Raw genomic sequence first — 18,729 nt, 5'->3', positions numbered from 1 at the left:
GTCTTGAGTGACAGTAGAGAGTTTCATCTAGGAGGCGGCGTGTCCGAGTTGTTAGGGTGCTGGAGTTGCAATCTGGTGGTCCCGGGTTCAAGTCCTCCACCCTGTCTTTCACTGGAATTATTCTCAGTTGCCCCGATTTCGACTCCTCGGCTGCTCAACCTCGCCAAATGCGGTGGTTCATTTAACAAGTTTAATACATATTTTCTACGGAGCTTTGCCTTTAGCCTCTTTTTTCGTAAATGGACTTTTTTACAGTGTCCCTCACGTGTTTCAGCGTGTGGATAGCTGGTGATCACGGTCCCGAGGACCTGTGGATAAACTAAACAACATTGAGACTTTTTCGAATTTGTCTTTCAGGAGGGATCTGTCATAAGGAGATCGTCAGGATTGAGGACACCTTAAGTAAGACAGTTATATTCTGCGTAAGCATTTTCTTCAGTCCTTTATTGATGTTTACTTCGTTGGCTTCCTCTGTATACATGTAAGGTGATGATTGGTAAGTGAAGATGAACCAGGGTTTTAGACTGTGCGCAGCTTAAGAATAAGAACTTCTTTTGAAGGGTAAAATCACAATTTTACTTAATCTTAAACATTAAAATTTATTTTTTATTTTCCATCATGGGATTTTGTTTTTAGTCACAATCAAAATATAAAAAAGTCTCTCACGAAATTGTGAGACCTCGAAGAAACACAAATTGTAAAGCGAGAGGAAACATAGGAGATTAACTTGTGAACATAGGTACTTCTTAGTTTTGTAAATATATATTGGAAATAAAGAATCGGTAGTGAAACGTTTAGACTGTGTAAAATTTCACAGTGTTTACACTCAAAAGTATGAAACTCGTCCATCAAATTGACCTCCAGAAAAGCAATCACTTTAATCTTCGTCAGTGGATCTAGCCCCCATAGCATACCCTCGGGACACGCTCCTCTGTATCTTTAAGTTCTTCGTCAGAAAATCTTCCTCCTCTGCAAAAAGCGAGTCATCAGATTTCACGTTTTTAAGATATCCCCGGGAACCTCTTCGCTGTTTCCTCATCTTCTCCTTTAGATAATCCACCTCCTCTACTTCACCCGAACCATCCGTGTTGACTTTACCACGTTTAGGATGTCCTTGGGGGCCTTTCCGCTGTTTCTTTGAACATTTCTTTCCTCCCTTTCCAACCTTGCCAGATTTATTTCCAGTTCCTTTCTCTATTTTGCTGAGGGGATCTTCAGTAGCCAAGTTATGGCGCTGAAATCCTCTGGAAAAGAGAGACGACAAAGACAAGAGTGAATGAGGGCGCTTAACATTGTTTAGAACTAGTCAGCTAACTACAAAGGACTTACAAAGTACCAGCTTCGTCTTGTGTATTGTGAGACGCTGAAGAATATGGACACTCACCGAGACAGTTTGCGCCGAAAGCACACCAAGACACAACACACAACAGCCACAGTGAGCACGCTCAGAACAACCATTACAGTCCCAACAGCCATCGCCAACTGAGAAAAGCTTGCATGATAAAAAACAAACCGAGGTGATCCTCCTGACAGTGTGTGATGATTATAATGTCCATGATGATTGTTGTCTGTAAAAAAGTTCGTGATTTCAGAGGTAAATATAAGTAAGATTTTGTAATTCATAAAGGGGCGCATGTTTGATGTAAAAATTGCATTTGAATTGAAAAGTTTTTCATAACATGAATAGCAAAAAGCTATGGGTTTAATTTACCAAAGAGTCTATCATTCATTACTGAGGGTTCTGGTGGACAATCAACTTTGTGGCCGTCAAATGTTTTCAATCCAGCAGTTTCTTTCAAGTGTTTCAGCGTGTAGATATTCACGTAGTCGCAGTCCAGAGGATTGTGATTGATAAACCTAGGGATAGAGAAAGGAAACGAGATTGAGACCTTTTTTGAATTTGTCTTTTAGGGGATGATTTGTGATAAGGCAATCGGCCAGAACTGAAGACACCATGCAATCATATTCTGCATTAATGCATTCTTTTTCTGTTGCTGTTGATCTCTTATCAAACAGTAATAAAAACTCGGCGCTTTCGATTTGTTTCTACAATAAAAAATCTTTGAGGTTTATTCCCACTTACAGTCTTTCCAGGCGTGAGTATGCCCTCACATCTCTAGAGTTAATGTGTTTGATATTTCCATGCGTCAAATCCCTGCAGAAACAAAAAGACAGACAGATAAAGAAAGTAACTGACTATAACAAGTGACTTTTTTCTCGCAATACACTCGTCCTACCCCTTTTTCTATCAAGAGTTTCTCTTATAATTTAAGCGATTTTGAAATTTAGCTCGAACAGTGTCAAGATTGCTTTGTTTCAAAGTTTTTCTACTTTCCTTTCAAAGAAAGATACAGTTACTATTTTACTTTCCGGTTTCCATCACTAAACTGTCCTTAAATACAGCTTGCCAGAGAACACTTTTATTCATTTGAATGCCAATTGCAGTTTCAAGTAGTCGCGTCTGGGAAAGTTGATGGTATAACTTACAGAGTTTTGACGACTGATGCAAAGCCAAACACGGGGAATTTTTCCAATCCTCGGCAAATCACGACGGAGAAGTCATCTGCACAGTGACATTTCGACGGACATTCAAGCTTGGCTTGAGTATAAGAGCACAAAATAATCATGATAAGCACAATGCTTTGTCTTCTCGAAATCATCTCGAAGCTGTTCAAAAACGCGAGCGAAGTTGAACTGAAGAATCTCAAGTGATCATTATCGTTCATGACGTCATAATTAATTGCGATAATGTTGGGCGCGAAAGTATTTCGAACACGATGTCATAAATTTACACCTTTACTGAAATTGTCGAATATGAAATTGTGTAATAGGCAATCCTTAAAGTGAAAGAATTGGAACCGTGCATTATTTGACAAGTACTTCGAAAAAAACCAAATAAGCTATGCTGATGTTGCTAAGGCTACATTCACACGGTATAGGATTAATTTTCTACGGTTTAAAAACTAATGCGTAAAAGTATTTCTTTTTGCCCACCTGCACAGAAATTTGAACTCCAAGACAAATTGTTAGGTGAGAAATTTAACAGGTGCGTTGCCAAAGGCCGTCTAAACTTTAGCCCGTCAAAATCGCGGTGGCACGGATATGTTGAAACTTACTTAGGCCATTTTTCAATTTTTTTCATAGAGGGATCTGCGCATGGGCAGATAGTGAAACCACTTGTAAGGGTAACCTTCGATTACGTTCGTCACTTACGGGTTTGAAGAGTGAATATTGCATTATTTGTTTAAAAAAAAAAGGAGAAAATTCGTTCGGTGTAAATGCAGACTTAGGAAAACAGACAGCAAAGGTTGCCCCACAAAATGAATGATTTGCTGCCTTACGGCCCATTGAGGAAAGAACCTTTCTAGTTATTGGCACGTATGAAATTCAAATTTTTGACGGGGCTATCTGAGAGAGGATTGGAGAGATTTAGATGGACAATTTTAGCTCCCTTTGAAGTATAATTTAAATAAGTGAAGGAATTTTAAACTTCTGTTCTTTAATTGTTTTATTCTATTTATTACTTAGTTACTAGTCGTCATCTTTGTGTATGTTTTCCCGAAGTCTCTCCACTGTTCAGACGCTTCAAGCATTTTAGAGACCCCATCACATTACAATGTTACATGAAAATGAAGCAGAAATTATAGTTTGTGGTTAGGCGAGTTCTTTTGCTTTCTTTAGAACAAATATTTGCAGTTTGAGAGAGCTCGTACCTTTAACCTCTAAGTCATTGACTTTTGCTTCTTTTAAGTAGCTTTTTTATCTTATCTTTCCGTCCGTTCTTTCTTTTCTCTTTCTTCCTTCCGCTTTTCATCGCGTTTTTAACGCTTGTGGTACGGCTAAGCGGCAGGGTCTTTGAAATTCTCACTAAACCTCGTCAAAAATCTCTGCTTTTTATTGGTTCTCGAATATTTTCGTCAATAACTAAAATGGAATTGAGGATGATTTTGATTTATCAACTGAGTTGATGATATAAATCGGCTACCGTAAAGAGTTTCCAAAGCTGACTTTCTGAGCGTTAATGCTCAGTCTTCAGAGCGAAGGATTAAGAAGAGCCTTCGTGTAACGTGTGCACTTCGATCCAATTTTTCATCCAGCAGGGTTTTGAAGGCATTCCCGGCGTCTTTAACTGACCATGGAGCACTGAACGTGTCCTTGATGAATCAGTTTTTGTTGTTTGTTCAAATTGCGTTTTTAATAAGAAGTTAAGGTTTGTAGCATTCCTATTATTTGCACTTTTCTATAATGGTAGTAAGGAAAGAGATCTGAGAAACCATGGACGGTTTTTCACTAAGTTGCGTGAGAAGTTAGTTAGCCTATTGGTCCAAAAGTTGATATTTCAGTTCGCAACTACTTAATTTCTGTGTGCTGATATTAAATTTCAGTACACTGATATTTGATTTCAGTACACTGATATTTGATTTCAGTACACATAATATTTTATATAATTTCAGTACACTGATATTTGATTTCAGTACACATAATATTTTATATAATTTCAGCGCACAAAATATTTCATTGTGGAGCACTGATATTTACTTTCAGCACACAAAGGTGAAATGTGGTGATAGCAATCTCTGCGCATCTGTGTTCAAAGAATTTTTAAGTAGACACCAAACTTTATTTTACCCTTGAAGATTGCTTTGCCGAACCTTACTTTAAACTGTAATTTTGCTCAAGTCCAACTGACGTCATCATAGAAATAGAATTATGGGCAAGATAAATTCCTTGAGTCTAACTGGCCTCGGTATGTTCAATATACTCCAGAGATGTATTCCACGGTTGCCAAGCCAACTGTTCAATCAAAACCTTTGCTTAGTGAAACTATATTTTTCAAGGGCTGCCGTGTGATTCTTTCTTCTCTTATTCAGGAGGTGATAAAGGACTATCCTTCAACCGATATCACTCAATTAGTGGCAAAGTTAGTTGGCACCCCTCCTCACTGTAGATGGTCGATAATACTCCACCTGACATAATAAACAGAAATCTTGTAATTCATCTCCAAAAGTTTTTTTTCAAATTCCCCCTATCCCTCAAACAAAGTTGCCTGAAATTAAAGCGCATTTTGTAGGCACTAGGCAACATTGAAATTGGGGAGAGGAGGAGAAAATGCAAGTTATAGAAAACAAATTTCAAAAAGTAACATGGCGTGCAAAGACTTTTGCCGCTTATTGTAAGCCTAGGTGAGGGTTTTGAAAAATTATAAATCCCCGTCGTATCCCCATTTGTAGCCATTTCCTGATTTATGCATTTTCCTTAGCCGGGGGAAGAGAATGCAGTCTCTTTATTACAGTCGAATCTATATAACCTGGTCATCCACAGAGCGACTACTTAATAGAGGTGAACGCATAATCGAGGTGAAAATTACAGTGAATGAGGGAAAACGAATTTGGGACTTTGGTGATTGACCGCTTTAAACAGGGTGACCGCTTAATGCCAGTTTGACTGTATTCTTCTGATACTCTTCAAACGACCTAATCCTCCCCTCGGCTCTCTTGGGTAATCCCCGGATCAAACCACGGGTTTTGCTAGTATTGCCAGTTACATTTTTTTGTTGATATGATCTACTAAATACTCAAACAATACTATTGCAATAGCCGGTATCTGTTTTCAGTTTTCTGGTCGGGAAACCAAATAAATAAAGGGTTTGCATACAATTTTTTCATTAGATTCACAGTTCGTCTCCTCTCCAGAGACAGCGTCAAAGATCTGGCTTATTGCATTTCTACTGCTAAGGACCTTCATCGATTTAACAGGTTTAAGATATTCCTTGTAGCAAACCTTGATTTGTACTTTTAAAGTTTTTTTCAAACACCGTTTCTTTTTCTTTTTATTACTCTTCATCCAGGAGCCCAAACAGGAACAGAAGGTATGTTTTTAAAAAATCATGTACCTAGCTCTCTAGTGCTTTAAAATAATTACTGTCATCACGTTGTCAGGCATTGTGGCTCATTTTGCAAGCTAAAAGAAGAATTCGGCCGGATTTTAGCGTGATTGTTCGGACTGTTCTGTTGTCCATTTTTCAGTTTTCATCTTCTCAATGTGTACCAGAGTGATAATAATAGAGAAATAGTTAATGTTCTAGGGTATATATGTTTTGCGCCCTTCTCAGAGTCATCGCTAGGCGGCTCGGGCGAAACTGACTATGAGTCGCGCCCAAAACATACTTACGGCCAAGAACACAAAGTGAAGGGAAAACGTAAGTTTTAAGAAATATCTCATCAAAAACATCGCTTATACGTTTTAATTTCTAAGTTTGTTTTAATCTATGAGTAGGTGGTACGATTATAGTTGCATTACGATTCAACATTGTGCTAACTTTGTGGACTTGTTACAAAAGACGTCTGTGTGTGAAGTACTTCTGCACGAGCATCCTTCCGAGTCGATATTAATATTTTTCGGAGATCAAACCTCTCCAAGAAATCGTCTTTTACAACCCTAATATTAGGGAAATTTTCTTGGAGGAAAAAAGTACTGCATTTGTTAAATAACACATCTTTGACTTACATTTTCCCTTCATGCAACTAATGAAACGATCATCAGTGATACAGAAGTTTTAGATGATAGTGGAGAACCGAAGGCCCCATCATCTCGACTAATCTGCAAATCTTGGATGTCCAAAACTTTTCTTTTGTAAATTATGAGGCTCTATGTCATTTTTGCTGATTGTCAGTAAGAGTCTCTTTTAAGGAAGTCTCCTAAAGAGTCTCTTAAAGGAACAATCCTGTTGACATTAAGCTTAACAACAATGTCAATTTGCATGAATAGTAAAGAGAAACATTAAGTTGAATAAAGATAATTTGTAAAGTTAAAGTTCATGTAATGTCCTCTATTACCAGTTCAACTAAATACATTACAAAATTCTCAACTTCTGATTGGCTAAGTAACACATGTGAAAAAAAAGGTAATTCTTGGTACATCTATGAACATGTTTCCTGAAATTTTTAAACAAAAACCAATGAAATGCTCTTTTTAGTAACATATGTACTCACACTATTGTTCACAGTGAAATAAAACAAGGGTGACACTTTTCACATAGTTTTGTGGTGTCACCTTGGTCCACTGAAAAACAGTTCTTTTCAGTGCAACCCTCAACAAGGTGAAAACAGATTGTGAACAATAGATCATTCTGCGGGTGAACTACCAAATCCTGAATATCAATAGAGCAAAATGTACATCACTTTTGATGGCAATTTCAAGTTCACCAAGAATGCACAAATATTTAGCATGTTCCTTGGCAGAGTAGGCATCAAAAGAACAATATTTTCTTTCTGCGTCAGAAAAGTAACCTTTGTCTGAGAATTTTACTTTCATCCACAGCTCCACCAGCTCCATTCCTCACCACCAACAAGTTTTTTTCTACAAATTGTTAGGCTTGATCCCTAGAACAAAGTAAATTGTAAAAAAATTTGTATTACATCATAAAATTTGTGCTATATTACAAAATTTCTGCGACAATAAAAACTTTTCACTTCATCAAAAAAATTGTGCTGCATTACCTTGCATGGGATGTTTTTCCCACCCAGGTTAGGGTATTGTAAAATAAATAAATAGATTCCATGTTGCTGTTCTTCTGTTTAACAAATAGATTCCAAGTTGCCATGTGTCTGTTCAGTAATTGATCGCAGATGATGTCAAAATATGGTAGGAACAAAAAAGTGGCACAGCCAAGTGTGTCACTGATGTTCTTACCACATGTTGACGTCCTCTGTGATCTATTACAGCAACTTGGAATCTATTTGTTTTATATAATAAAGAATTAAAAAAAGTTTTAATGATGACATCATCTATATGTCAGTCCTCCAATAGATCATGAGTGAGAACCAATCAGAATGCCTGCATAACTGAGCTTATTATATAATGAACAATTGGTTCATATGTCAGCATGCATTCATCGAGATATGAAGCACGCGGGAAGTTTGGAGAGCATGAAAGATGTGTAAGAGTTGCTCGAGGTGTAGCTGAGAGCAACTCTACCTTTTTGAGTGCTCTCTAAACTTCCCAAGTGCTTCATATCTTGATGAACGCACAGCTGACGTATGAACCAATTGTTTTATAACATTTTCAACCCGATGGAAATTTTTTTTCTCAATGGATATGTTTGCTGACGTCATGAGCGTGCACAAGAGGAATATGAAGCACGCTCGCACAATTGAATTTGATTCGACAAATTTACTAGCTATGTTATAATCAGTTTTAGATCACGGACGATGTCAAAATGTGGTAAGAACAAAGAAGTGAACAAGTGCACAACAACATAGAATCCATTTTTTTTATATGTGATAAAAAAATCAAAATGTTGCGAACAGTGATTTCATCTATGCGTATTTCCTCCAATAGAACATAAGTTAGAACCAATCAAAATACGTTTAAAATTCAGCTTAACATATAATGTCGAATACAGTGCCGTGTCGAAAAGAGCACAAACGCTCAAATTATGATTGATTATGCAATTGCAACATGTAGTTATGAAGGTTGGTAATATAAGACTATACAACATTTCATCTCGAAGGAAACTCTGATGAATCGATTGAAATAAGTTGCGGATAAATCATATACATTTCCTCAAACACTTAAGTAGAAGAGAGGATTGTTGCTCTATTGCATACCTATAAAATTGAATGTAGAAGCATTCCGTCTACGACGATGAAGGTACATCAGTTGTTTTTTCGGCTTCAATTGCGGCCGCATTCGCGAGTCTCCTCTTACGTATTATTAAATAGTTCCTTCCAGATATAGCTAAGATGTAAATACATCCCACTGCACAAGTAAAGGCGATTGATTTTTGAAGGAAATCCGCAACTCTCGTGAAGACAGCCATATTTTCGTCTCTTGTTGAGCAGCGGTTGTAATTATATAGTAAGCGCGCGCAATATTGCGCAAGCCAAAATTTCGCGGGACTGGAGAGAAAAGACAAAATGGCAACAGTTTGTAAGGGAAATATCGTTATCCGATCGCTAGCTAATAGAGCTCTGATCTGCCGCTTGTTTTCAAGTAAGGTCGTAATCCAGAATTGATTAAGGACTGTTTATGTTTTGATCCATGATTCCTGAATACCTTACCGAGTCGGTTCCTTTTCTAATTTTCAGGTGGCAGTTCCACTCAGGTAAGCTTCACGTTCGATCCAGAATTGTTTGTATTAATTCCACGTGGAACACACCGTGGAAACCAGTAAAATTAAACTGTTAATTTTTGTGATTTAGTATTATTGTTTTATTTTTTCCACTTTTTAAGGCTTTATTTTAAAATTGATCGGCTCTTTTGGCTCGCGACGATTCTTGATTTTATTAATAACATTAGATATAATTTATGTTGGTTGAATGGTCAATAAATGAAATAATAGTCACGGATGAAACTTTTTCGGTAATTACGAGCGAGCACATAGGCTTAAATCTCAAAAGTTAAAGTTGGATGGCTAATACAGTCGTCTTTATCTAACCTGCTGTAAGACATGGACAGTCAGGCATTTGACTGTTTCCATAGGGGTGTTTTAGGGGGAGGTGGCGCGTAACGGACGAACAAGAGTAAAGTTGTGTTGCGGGTTTGCTTTTTTTCTGGACTATTACTTAATTCACTGAAATAAGTTAATTCCTGTGACACTTTATCTCCTATTTCTCTCAGGGAGAGCCCATTGGGTTTATAGGCTTGGGAAACATGGGAGGTCCCATGGCAAAGAATTTGTTGAATGCAGGACATGAGATTTTAGTCCATGACATATTCTCAGAGGCTGTTGTAGATCTGAAACAACTGGGAGCTGCTACAGCCACCACGCCCAGTGAAGTGGCTTCCAAGGCAACCACAATAGTCACCATGTTACCTTCCAGGTAATTTAAGTACTTGATACCTTTCTCACTGCCAGCAGACACACTTTCTAGTAACCTAAAGTTTATTAAAAAAGATGTTTTTCAGCAGCTTATGCATCGGAGAATGATGTCCAACTGCAATATCGCCCAAAATATCAACAGTTGAAAAGAGTGACTGAAAAATTCTAAGGACGAAGTTTCAGCCAAGGGCATTGTCTGTAACTGTCTGTTAACTTATATGAATCATATATTGCTTCAAAAAATTAAACCTAAAACGTCAAGATGTTTCAGTAGTTAGCTCTAATGTATGTATTCAATCAGGTTTTTTTTATTGCTCTTATAACTTTAACCCTTTAACCCCTAAGAGTGACTCACAACTTATTTCTCCCCACAACATCACCCCTGAGTCACACATTTAGGTCATGAGAATAAAGGAAATGATCACCAACCAAAGAAGCTCTTGATTGTTAAACAAATTCTCCTTATCAGCAACTTAGGAAATGTATAGAGAACAGTATGGAGAATATGCATACTGATGTTAGGGAGTAAAGGGTTAAAATATGCGTCGGTGTTGCCTTCCTATCATGTCATAGTAATGCTCCAGTCACTAAACTCAAGCTTGACAAACGTCTAAATCATATGACTAGAGTAATTTGCTGATAACTTTTTGATGGCCTTGGGCTATATGGAATGATTTATCCAATGAGATTGTGCATGGGATACAGTTGATGACCCTAATCATAATAATATCTGCTTAGGTTGTTAAAATGTCAGTAACTGCCCCTGGTAACAATTTTTTTGGGACTTATCACACCTGTCGACAATAACTTTAAGGACCAGCTACCACTCCATTGAAATTCAATTCATTAACAGTTTGTTTCTGATTGCAGTCCAAATGTGAAAGAAGTTTATTGTGGTGAGAGTGGTATCCTGAGGTAAAAGAAAATAGCCCTGTTATTTCTAGCTTTGTATTACTTCGAAGAATACTTCTTCCTTCTATTCCCTGCACTCTTTTTTGTGATGGAGGGAATCATCTTTATTGTTTTATATTTGATATAAATTATCTCTTTTAGCCTCATCAACAAAGAGTAACAATGGCAAACTCAATTTGTCTTAAAAATATGAGAAAGTTGATTTGAATGCAAAGGAAGGAAAAACAAGTTGGTCACCATCATGAAAGAGGCCTACAGGTGTTTTTGCCTTAAGCCACCTTCCCCAGCCCCCTGGAAAGTTATTTATTGAAACATAAATTCCTTCAAGACTTTTTGTTTTGCAACCCCCACCCCCTTAGGAACCTCAGAGACCCTTCTGGGGTCTGCTTGGGTATATTTGGGGACTGCTTCTTTGAAAGACTGAATTTTGAAATGTCTGTTACTGTTACAAATAAAACATATAATTTTTGTAGTTCTGTGAAGCCTGGATCATTGTTGATTGACACAAGCACAATAGAACCAGCTGTTGCCAAGGAGATGGGTGAAATTGTACAGGGCAAAGGAGCCACGTTTCTGGATGCACCAGTATCTGGAGGTGAGGTGTCATGTAACCCTCAACATCTGAACATCATCCTTACTGCTCTCTGTGGTGATCATTTCCTCTGTTTTCATAACCTTCATGTTTGATTCAGGGGTAATATTGTGAGGATAAATTTATGCTAGTAAATCTTAGGGGTTGAAGGGTTCACACAACGGACACATCACATCTGTGGTGTGAATTTTCAAAGGAAGACAGCTCAAAAGATACAAAATTATACACAGTTTCTGTGGGAAGTGTATCAATATGCCAGAGAGCACTTAACAGACAAAAAAGAAGAGATCTTGTGGTAAATGACAAGCCATCTTTAATGGCGGAATGAACATGCTTTTCCAACATCCGGGAATCTCTAAATACGGGTTTGATGAATTTGGGCATGTCACGCAACATGTCACAGGAAATTGCCATCACCATATAGGGGAAGTACAGGAACCATAGGAAGTTGGCAGCCTTTGATTAGAAAAAAGTGACAAGTTAACCCTTTGACTCCAAAGATCTCATTGGTAATTCTCTTTACTTTCTGCCATACAATTTATAAGATGTTTGCTTGGATAATTTAGTATTGGATCAATTAATTATCCCCAGATTGATATATTTATTTATTCTCATCACTTGACTGCTTGATATTGAAGGAGTACTCAGTCTTGGTCACTCATGGGAGATAAAAGGTTACAGAGCTAATTGACAATTTAAAGTTAGCCTTTGGCTACAAACAGTGTACCTTTTTTTGAGTTGTTAATCCAGCAAACCAGTGATGGGAGAAAGAGGTTAGTAGGTGGAGTATATAATGTTGATCAAACTCTCAATTTAACCGAATATTTTTCTGCAAATTGATTTCAGGGGTAACAGCAGCTAAAGGAGGAACTTTAACATTTATGGTTGGTGGTGAAGATGAAGCTTATGAAAGAGCTACAAAAATATTACAACACATGGGAAAGAATGTAATTCACACTGGAGCTATTGGCACAGGACAGGTAGTTTGAGTAGAATGCATCTACTTAACCCTTTCACTCCCATAAGTGACCAAGACAAATTTTCTCTTTACAGTGTCAATACAATGTCAAGCAGACAAGTGATGAGAGTTAAGAAAAATATCAATTAGGTGATTATTACTTAATCCAACACCAAATTCTCCAAACTGACATCGTAAGAATTGTATGGCATTCAGTAAGAGATCCTGAAGTGAAAGGGTTAAATCTCTTACTATTAATAATAACAATGATGGTTATGGCAAGAATAACAGTGATAAATGAGAATTAACATTTACGGCTGTTTGCAGAAAGGTTGTCGGAAAAATGAAAAAGTGCATGTGACAATCGCTAAAGGTAATCTGAGTATCCAGTGATCAATGAATTTTAATTGAAACTGATAAATTTTGACAAATGCCAACATGCATGTGAATATGAGAGGAACAAAACAATAGAATATTGTTTTTTAAAATATTTTTTGCTCAGGTCACCCAGAATTTGTTCTCGTTGAGTTTTATATTGTTTCTGTTGTTCATTGAGATTGGTCCGTTCTTTTTTCATTTTTCATCAGGTTTAGAGTTAAAAGTCAGTCTTGCAAACAAAATAAATTTATCAAACCCCCTATGTGTCTTCCTTAAACTGACATTTTTTCAGATTTCCTTGAATACCTTAAAACTATTCACACTGCTTTTGGGAGTTGTAGCGCTTTTTCTGACAACCTTTCTGCAAACAGCTGTATACATTACACTTATACATTGCTAATTCCAAGCAGTTCATCAGCACTTCACATTGAAATGGAGAAGATGAACAAAATGATCTCAAAGCTCAACTAGCAAAGACAATGTTCAGGTAATTCTGAAGAAAAAGAATGGTTTTCTGTAAACATGCCCTCTTGGGTAGCAAGATGTGAGGGATTCACAGATTGGGAGCAGATACAATTACGATTTAACACTTGGCATAACCTTCTCTTTACAGGCAGCCAAGATTTGCAACAATTTGTTACTAGCTGTGAGCATGATAGGAGTTTCAGAGGCCACAAATCTAGGAATTCGGCTGGGTCTAGAACCAGAAATGATCGCCAAGGTAATTAACACAAGCAGTGGTCGTTGCTGGTCCAGTGACACTTACAATCCCTGTCCTGGAATCATTGAAGGTATCCCTTCCAGTAACAACTATCAAGGAGGATTTGCATCACAGCTTATGGTCAAGGTAAGTTGGAGCAAGATGAAAATATGATTAGCAAGAAGTTGTGTTCTTAGATAAGAAGGGCGGGGGTACCTTTGTGTCACAGGTAGGCTGCAGGGTTTGGCCAGATGGCAAGAGTGCTCCCCTCCCACCATAGCAGTCCTGAGCCCAGTTGTTTGAAGGGAAGAATGATACTTTTCTGCAGAGGTTAAGCATTCACAAAACATACAGCATTATGTACTAGATAGAGATTTATCCATTGGATAGTGTTGTCCACCCTTTCAACAACTGGGGCCTTTTTCACATGTAGGTTGAGTTTTTTTTGGTTTGTCCTTCCTTGAAGAGTTTTCTTCTTCCTTCAAAAAAACCAATAGGCCAAAATTACAATTTGACTTTAAGACACTGGTTAAAGGGCCAGGAAATGGAAGTGCTATTGCTTAAATCTATTGATTAATGTTCTTTTTTAAATTTTGGGAAATGGTATCTAGATGTAGCTGCTTTCAACATGCTGCATTGTCAAATCCTTTAGCCTCCTTCCACCCAACTCCCCCCACCTGCCCCCCCCCCCCTGCAAAAAAAGGTGAATAGATAAATAAATGAATACATAAATAAATGAAAATAAGAACTTTTTTTCTTGGTATTTTGAAATCATTTTTTTTTTCAAATCAAATTTTTTCAAATCAGTTTGGTGCCAATCTTCAAAAAATTTCAAACACAAATGAGTCAACATGATTTTGACCACCAGAAAAAAAAACTGAAATACTTCCCAAACCTTTGTTTTATAGCAAAATTGGTTTTTTCAGTTTACCTTATTATCAAAGTACAGTGTGAGCATTTGGAATTCAGTGGCTAGTTATTGTTAATAAAAAGCATTAAATGTTTTTGTTTTTGTTACAGGACTTAGGTCTTGCTCAAAGTGCAGCAACTGCTACCACCAGTCCCACACCCATGGGTTCACTTGCACATCAGATTTATAGAATAATGTGCAACAAAGGGTATGCTAAGCTAGACTTTTCATCTGTGTTCCAGTTCCTGAAGGAAGATCAACAACGTTGAGATAGTTTATTTATGTTGGCTATCTTTTAGATGATACAGTTATTAATAGTGCAAGGCGATTCTGAAAGAATAGGTTGTTTTTCCCAGCTAAATTATGGCAGACAAAAGTACTGTAAGGTGACTTAGAGATGTAATGAATGAATGTTATCACTCCTCATGCCTAGAAATTTGGCTTGATGCAAACATGTTTACCTTTTAAAGGGGGTAGGTTTCTAAAGAAAGTGTAGTGCTGCGTCGGTGGGAGAATAAAGCAGGGTAATCAAGCGTTATCAATTGAGTTGATAACATAAATTGCCCACCGTAAAGAGTGACAAAGCTGATCAATGCTCAAAATGTCATCTTTTTTACTATTTAAGGTGGCCAATTAATGTTATCAACTCAGTTGATAGTTCTAAATTACCATGTATACCTTTTAATTTAGGCTAAATGGGGCCAGGTGGCCTCACCATTTTCTAAACCATTTGTGTCAGAAGCAAAATTAAAGGAATGTGCTCTTCAGTTCAGAGGTCCTGTCAAAGAGTTGTTAGGTGGTTGTAACTCTAACCTGCAGTGAAGGTTGTAAGCAACATTTCTAAATTTTTTCATAGTAAATTTTAACTGTATAAAGCCAGTCTTTCACATCTGTGATTAACTCTAAAAGGACAGTCTCTCTGAGGCCAGCTGAAACATTTGGGTATCAAATTTATGACCTCATTTGGTAACTTAGAGGTCCTCAGCATTATCACTGGTTATGCAAGTAGCTCAGTGATCTTCTCTCAGAGATCACATTTATTTAATAATTTCCAGCTCAGCAAACAATATTATATTTGCCTAACGAGTGCAATATTTTAGCACAGTATGCCCAATATACCCAAAGTATTGTGTATGCATGAAGTTACTATGGGTGGGTTTCTTCAGGATCTTTTAAACCAGTTCTTTTTAATATTGCTTGGCATTTGATGGTTGTGGAGGGTAGGAAGTTTGCCACCTCAGTGGTCTCTCACTGGCTTTCTAGCCTATACACTAGGTATATTTTACGAGAAGTGTAGTAAACAGAATATTTTCAGCCAGAAATGGCCACCAGAAGGTGTAGAAGGGTTTATTACTATGCTTTTAATTAAAAGAGTATAAGATCAGAGTTTTAGACATCCTACTTGATATCTAGGAACATGCAAAGCTAATACAGAGAATATTAGACAACATTTTTGTAATAACATAGTACCTTCTGTACAATTCTATGGAACGTAAATTGGCCCAAGGGTAATGGCTTGCTGAATTCCTGGCACTGTTTGTTCAAAGGCTGGATTATGCTTTTTACTTGTCAGATAAATCTCTATCCGGTGGATAGTGTGGTACATTTTGTTGACACTTATCCACTGGAGAGTGAGTTATCCATCCTTTGAGCAACTGGGCCTTGGTTTTAAAGGTCAGGCTTGGTGATTGGATTTAAGCTATTTGTTCAAGTCCTTTGCAGCCATTCTTTGAAATGTCAGGTAAAAATTGGAAAGCATTGTGTAAAGGAGGAAAGCTGTTAGCTCAACACTGACCATGAAAAAACAGCCAATACAGTTGGTGTTTCTAGTATTAAAAAAAGATCTAAAATAGACAGATTAACCAAATAAACTTACTTTGTAATGTTGGCGCAAAACATAAATAAACTGGCAAATTTAATTCTTTACTTAGCTTAAAATATTGATACACTATATTTATTAAAAAAAAAAGTTGTTGAGCACTTCATTTCACTCCTTACTTACATAGAAATGTGTTGATACCCATTTTGGAGAAAACAAGACAAAAGACAGTCAAAAGAAGAGTTTGTAATTCAATAGCATCAACCTAACTAAAGTATCCATATTCCTCTCTTTACATTTCCTTTGTTTAACAATGAAAGCTTCTTAGATTGGAGATCATTTCCTTTGTGCTCATGATCTTAATAAGAGATTCAGCATTATAATGGTAAGGAGAAACTAGATGCTGATCACTCTCAGAGTTTAAAAAGTTAACAAAAGGCTTCCTCTGAGTTTGTTTTGTTTTCATGAAGTTTGCGTGAAAACCAGTTCTCTTTCACCATAACAAACCCCTCAACGATCAGCAAAAATGCACTTTTCCCGATTTGCAAAGTTACTAAACAAATGAAGATATATCTTGAAATCATGGCTGACATTCAGTTATGAATTTTACATTTCCAAGGAATAAACTATCATTTTGGATCTTTAAAATTTAGTATAACAGGGTTCTTTTTTAATTAACTTGGACAAATGAAAATTGCTCAATTGAGAGGAAACCTAGAAATATATATTTCCATGAATAATTACACTTTATTGAGGCAACATCATCATCACCATTTGAGCACAAGAATTTAAAAAAATATTTAATACTAAAATCACCAAGTATCTGCTTGGAAACAAGGAACATCAATTCAGTCAATAATGTTTTTCTTTGTTTTCACAATTGATATAGATATCAGAGAAATACCCTTAATATGCCAGAAAAATTTTAAGCTAATGAAAAACAATACAGATGACATTTTTCTTGAACTGTTTCCAGTTGATGATACATTAGTGAATTGATTACATGTAATTAATAACTGTGCCTTGTATGCACTACTGTTTGTTCAACACTTTGCTAGTATGGCAGATACTTTGCTGTTCCTTTCTAAAACTAATCTATGTTAATCTTAGTTAATCATTTTGTTCTTTGGTGTAAGCTGGAAGGCCATAAAGTACAGGAGATGCTCCTATCAGATATTTCAGTTTACAAGCTTGTCGTGACTGGCTTAGTACTTGTGGTAATGACAAACACAACCCGGATTGAAGCCACTGTTTCAGCAACAATTCACTGAAGCGATCAATGTCTTTGTCAGTAACATCCCACAGGTTAGCAACAATGGCTGGGCTGAAAGTGAATATATTATAAATATTATTGACAAAAATTATAACATTTGATAACAGCAGTCTACCACTGCCTATAGGACCTCTTACTGCCATCTGTAAACCCTTTAACTCCCAAGATCTTATTAGTAATTCTCCTTACTGTCTGTCATATAGTTTTTGTGATATTGTGATATTAGTTTGAAGAATTTGGTCTTGAGTCAATTAGTAATCCCCTAATTATATTTTTCTTTATTCTCATCACTTGTCTGCCTGATATTGTATAGATGTTGTAAGGAGAAATTCTGTCTTGGTCACTCATGGGAGTTAAAAATAGGCTCCTGTATTTGGGTTTTGCTTTATGGCTCCATCTCTGAGTACAGCTGCCTAATACAATATCACCAGCTGCTTAGTGAACAAGTTATTGAAAATACTGATAGAGCACAGCCATAAAGACTTTTTAAGGCAAACTAATGCAACAAAGGAACATCAAAAACATACCAGCCTGCAAGAAGATAGTTTAATGCCATCCCTCTTGGCTCACACTCACCACCAACCTTGAGAATTTAAAACAATTCAGTTACTAATATGCCCCAGTCTCAACATGCATACTTCACAAAAGAACCAAACAATTGAACACTTCCTTTGCCTTTGTTGGTTTGTCTGCACCAATTATATGGAAATATTTTCCTCCACAGTCTGGAATATACTAACCTGTAATTTTCCAGAGCTGCAACCCATAAGCAGAGTGACCGCTCGACAATCCAACCTCTGAATGTCATCACCCTGGAGAAATTCACGCCCAGTGCCATGACCAAAATATCTAGAAAGAATATTGATGTGACGATTAAGGCAACAGAAACAATAAAACTTTGTACTGTAGATACCTAATCTGAAAATGTTTATCACATCCATGTTTGTATTTTGGGCCTAGCTTGGCATCTTAGCTATTGCAACCCTACCATATCTTGGATGCAAGTTGTGGTTCAATTTTATCCTTGTTTCAAATTTTATTTTCTTTTGTTTTTGGGTATTGTAATGTATGATAATGAGTTTGAATCAAAGGAAAATAAAATTTGAACCAAGGATAAAATTGAACCACAACAATACAAAGGGTCATAGATCTGACTTCTGACATTAACTTTTTTTCAAGGTATGCCTATGCCACTCAAAAACCATCATCTCTCTTGTTCCAGTAGTATTGTACACGGTTCAGTCAACATAACATAAATCATTAATAAATCATTACTAACTGATACCAACAAATCATAATGTGGGAAATCCAACTTAAGTAACCACACAAACAAAATTTTAAGTATTTATACTGCTAAAAGAAAC

The 18,729-nt window shown here is 36.7% G+C and overlaps 3 protein-coding genes and 1 long non-coding RNA gene across 4 annotated transcripts in view; 1 reads left to right on the top strand and 3 right to left on the bottom strand.

The window, feature by feature from the left end:
* Positions 1-877: 877 nt before the first annotated feature.
* LOC131785930 (uncharacterized) lies at positions 878-2,660 on the bottom strand. Its single transcript, XM_059102889.2, has 5 exons — positions 2,488-2,660; positions 2,084-2,155; positions 1,712-1,857; positions 1,385-1,568; positions 878-1,244 (listed from the first exon to the last, which is right to left on the bottom strand). The coding sequence occupies exons 1-5, from the start codon at positions 2,658-2,660 to the stop codon at positions 878-880; spliced, it is 942 nt and encodes a 313-aa protein (XP_058958872.2).
* Positions 2,661-6,808: 4,148 nt separating this feature from the next.
* Positions 6,809-8,832, bottom strand: LOC136283875 (uncharacterized). The gene is made up of 2 exons (XR_010718975.1): positions 8,610-8,832; positions 6,809-7,382 (listed from the first exon to the last, which is right to left on the bottom strand). It is a non-coding gene; the product is annotated as an uncharacterized lncRNA (long non-coding RNA).
* Positions 8,833-8,899: 67 nt separating this feature from the next.
* On the top strand, positions 8,900-16,199 carry LOC131785678 (3-hydroxyisobutyrate dehydrogenase, mitochondrial). The gene is made up of 8 exons (XM_059102612.2): positions 8,900-8,994; positions 9,090-9,106; positions 9,622-9,824; positions 10,694-10,738; positions 11,209-11,330; positions 12,174-12,307; positions 13,277-13,510; positions 14,384-16,199. Exons 1-8 carry the CDS (start codon positions 8,919-8,921, stop codon positions 14,540-14,542), a joined length of 990 nt encoding a protein of 329 aa, XP_058958595.1. The 5' UTR covers positions 8,900-8,918; the 3' UTR covers positions 14,543-16,199.
* The window catches only part of LOC131785940 (uncharacterized), a 24,686-nt gene continuing 22,149 nt past the window's right edge, over positions 16,193-18,729 (bottom strand). The window contains exons 28-30 of the mRNA XM_059102900.2: positions 18,106-18,214; positions 17,893-17,948; positions 16,193-17,416 (exon numbers count right to left, since the gene is read on the bottom strand). Of these exons, the coding sequence (XP_058958883.2) occupies positions 17,203-17,416; positions 17,893-17,948; positions 18,106-18,214 (379 nt within the window). The 3' untranslated portion in view covers positions 16,193-17,202. The remainder of the gene's footprint in view (positions 17,417-17,892; positions 17,949-18,105; positions 18,215-18,729) is intronic.

Source organism: Pocillopora verrucosa, chromosome 10 (assembly GCF_036669915.1).
Source record: "Pocillopora verrucosa isolate sample1 chromosome 10, ASM3666991v2, whole genome shotgun sequence".
Lineage (NCBI taxonomy): Eukaryota > Metazoa > Cnidaria > Anthozoa > Scleractinia > Pocilloporidae > Pocillopora > Pocillopora verrucosa.
Note: the sequence above shows the minus strand (reverse complement) of the source record. Positions and strands in the feature narration are given on the sequence as shown.

Excerpts from the sequence above, each read along its gene's own strand:
- LOC131785930 (XM_059102889.2), bottom strand. The coding sequence starts at position 2,660 with ATGATTTCGAGAAGACAAAGCATTGTGCTTATCATGATTATTTTGTGC. Across the intron at positions 1,569-1,711 it reads AATGAATGATAGACTCTTTG|ACAACAATCATCATGGACAT; the intron begins GTAAATTAAACC and ends ACTTTTTTACAG. Across the intron at positions 1,245-1,384 it reads TTTCGGCGCAAACTGTCTCG|AGGATTTCAGCGCCATAACT; the intron begins GTGAGTGTCCAT and ends TCTCTTTTCCAG.
- LOC131785678 (XM_059102612.2), top strand. The coding sequence starts at position 8,919 with ATGGCAACAGTTTGTAAGGGAAATATCGTTATCCGATCGCTAGCTAAT. Across the intron at positions 11,331-12,173 it reads GGATGCACCAGTATCTGGAG|GGGTAACAGCAGCTAAAGGA; the intron begins GTGAGGTGTCAT and ends AATTGATTTCAG. Across the intron at positions 12,308-13,276 it reads GAGCTATTGGCACAGGACAG|GCAGCCAAGATTTGCAACAA; the intron begins GTAGTTTGAGTA and ends TTCTCTTTACAG.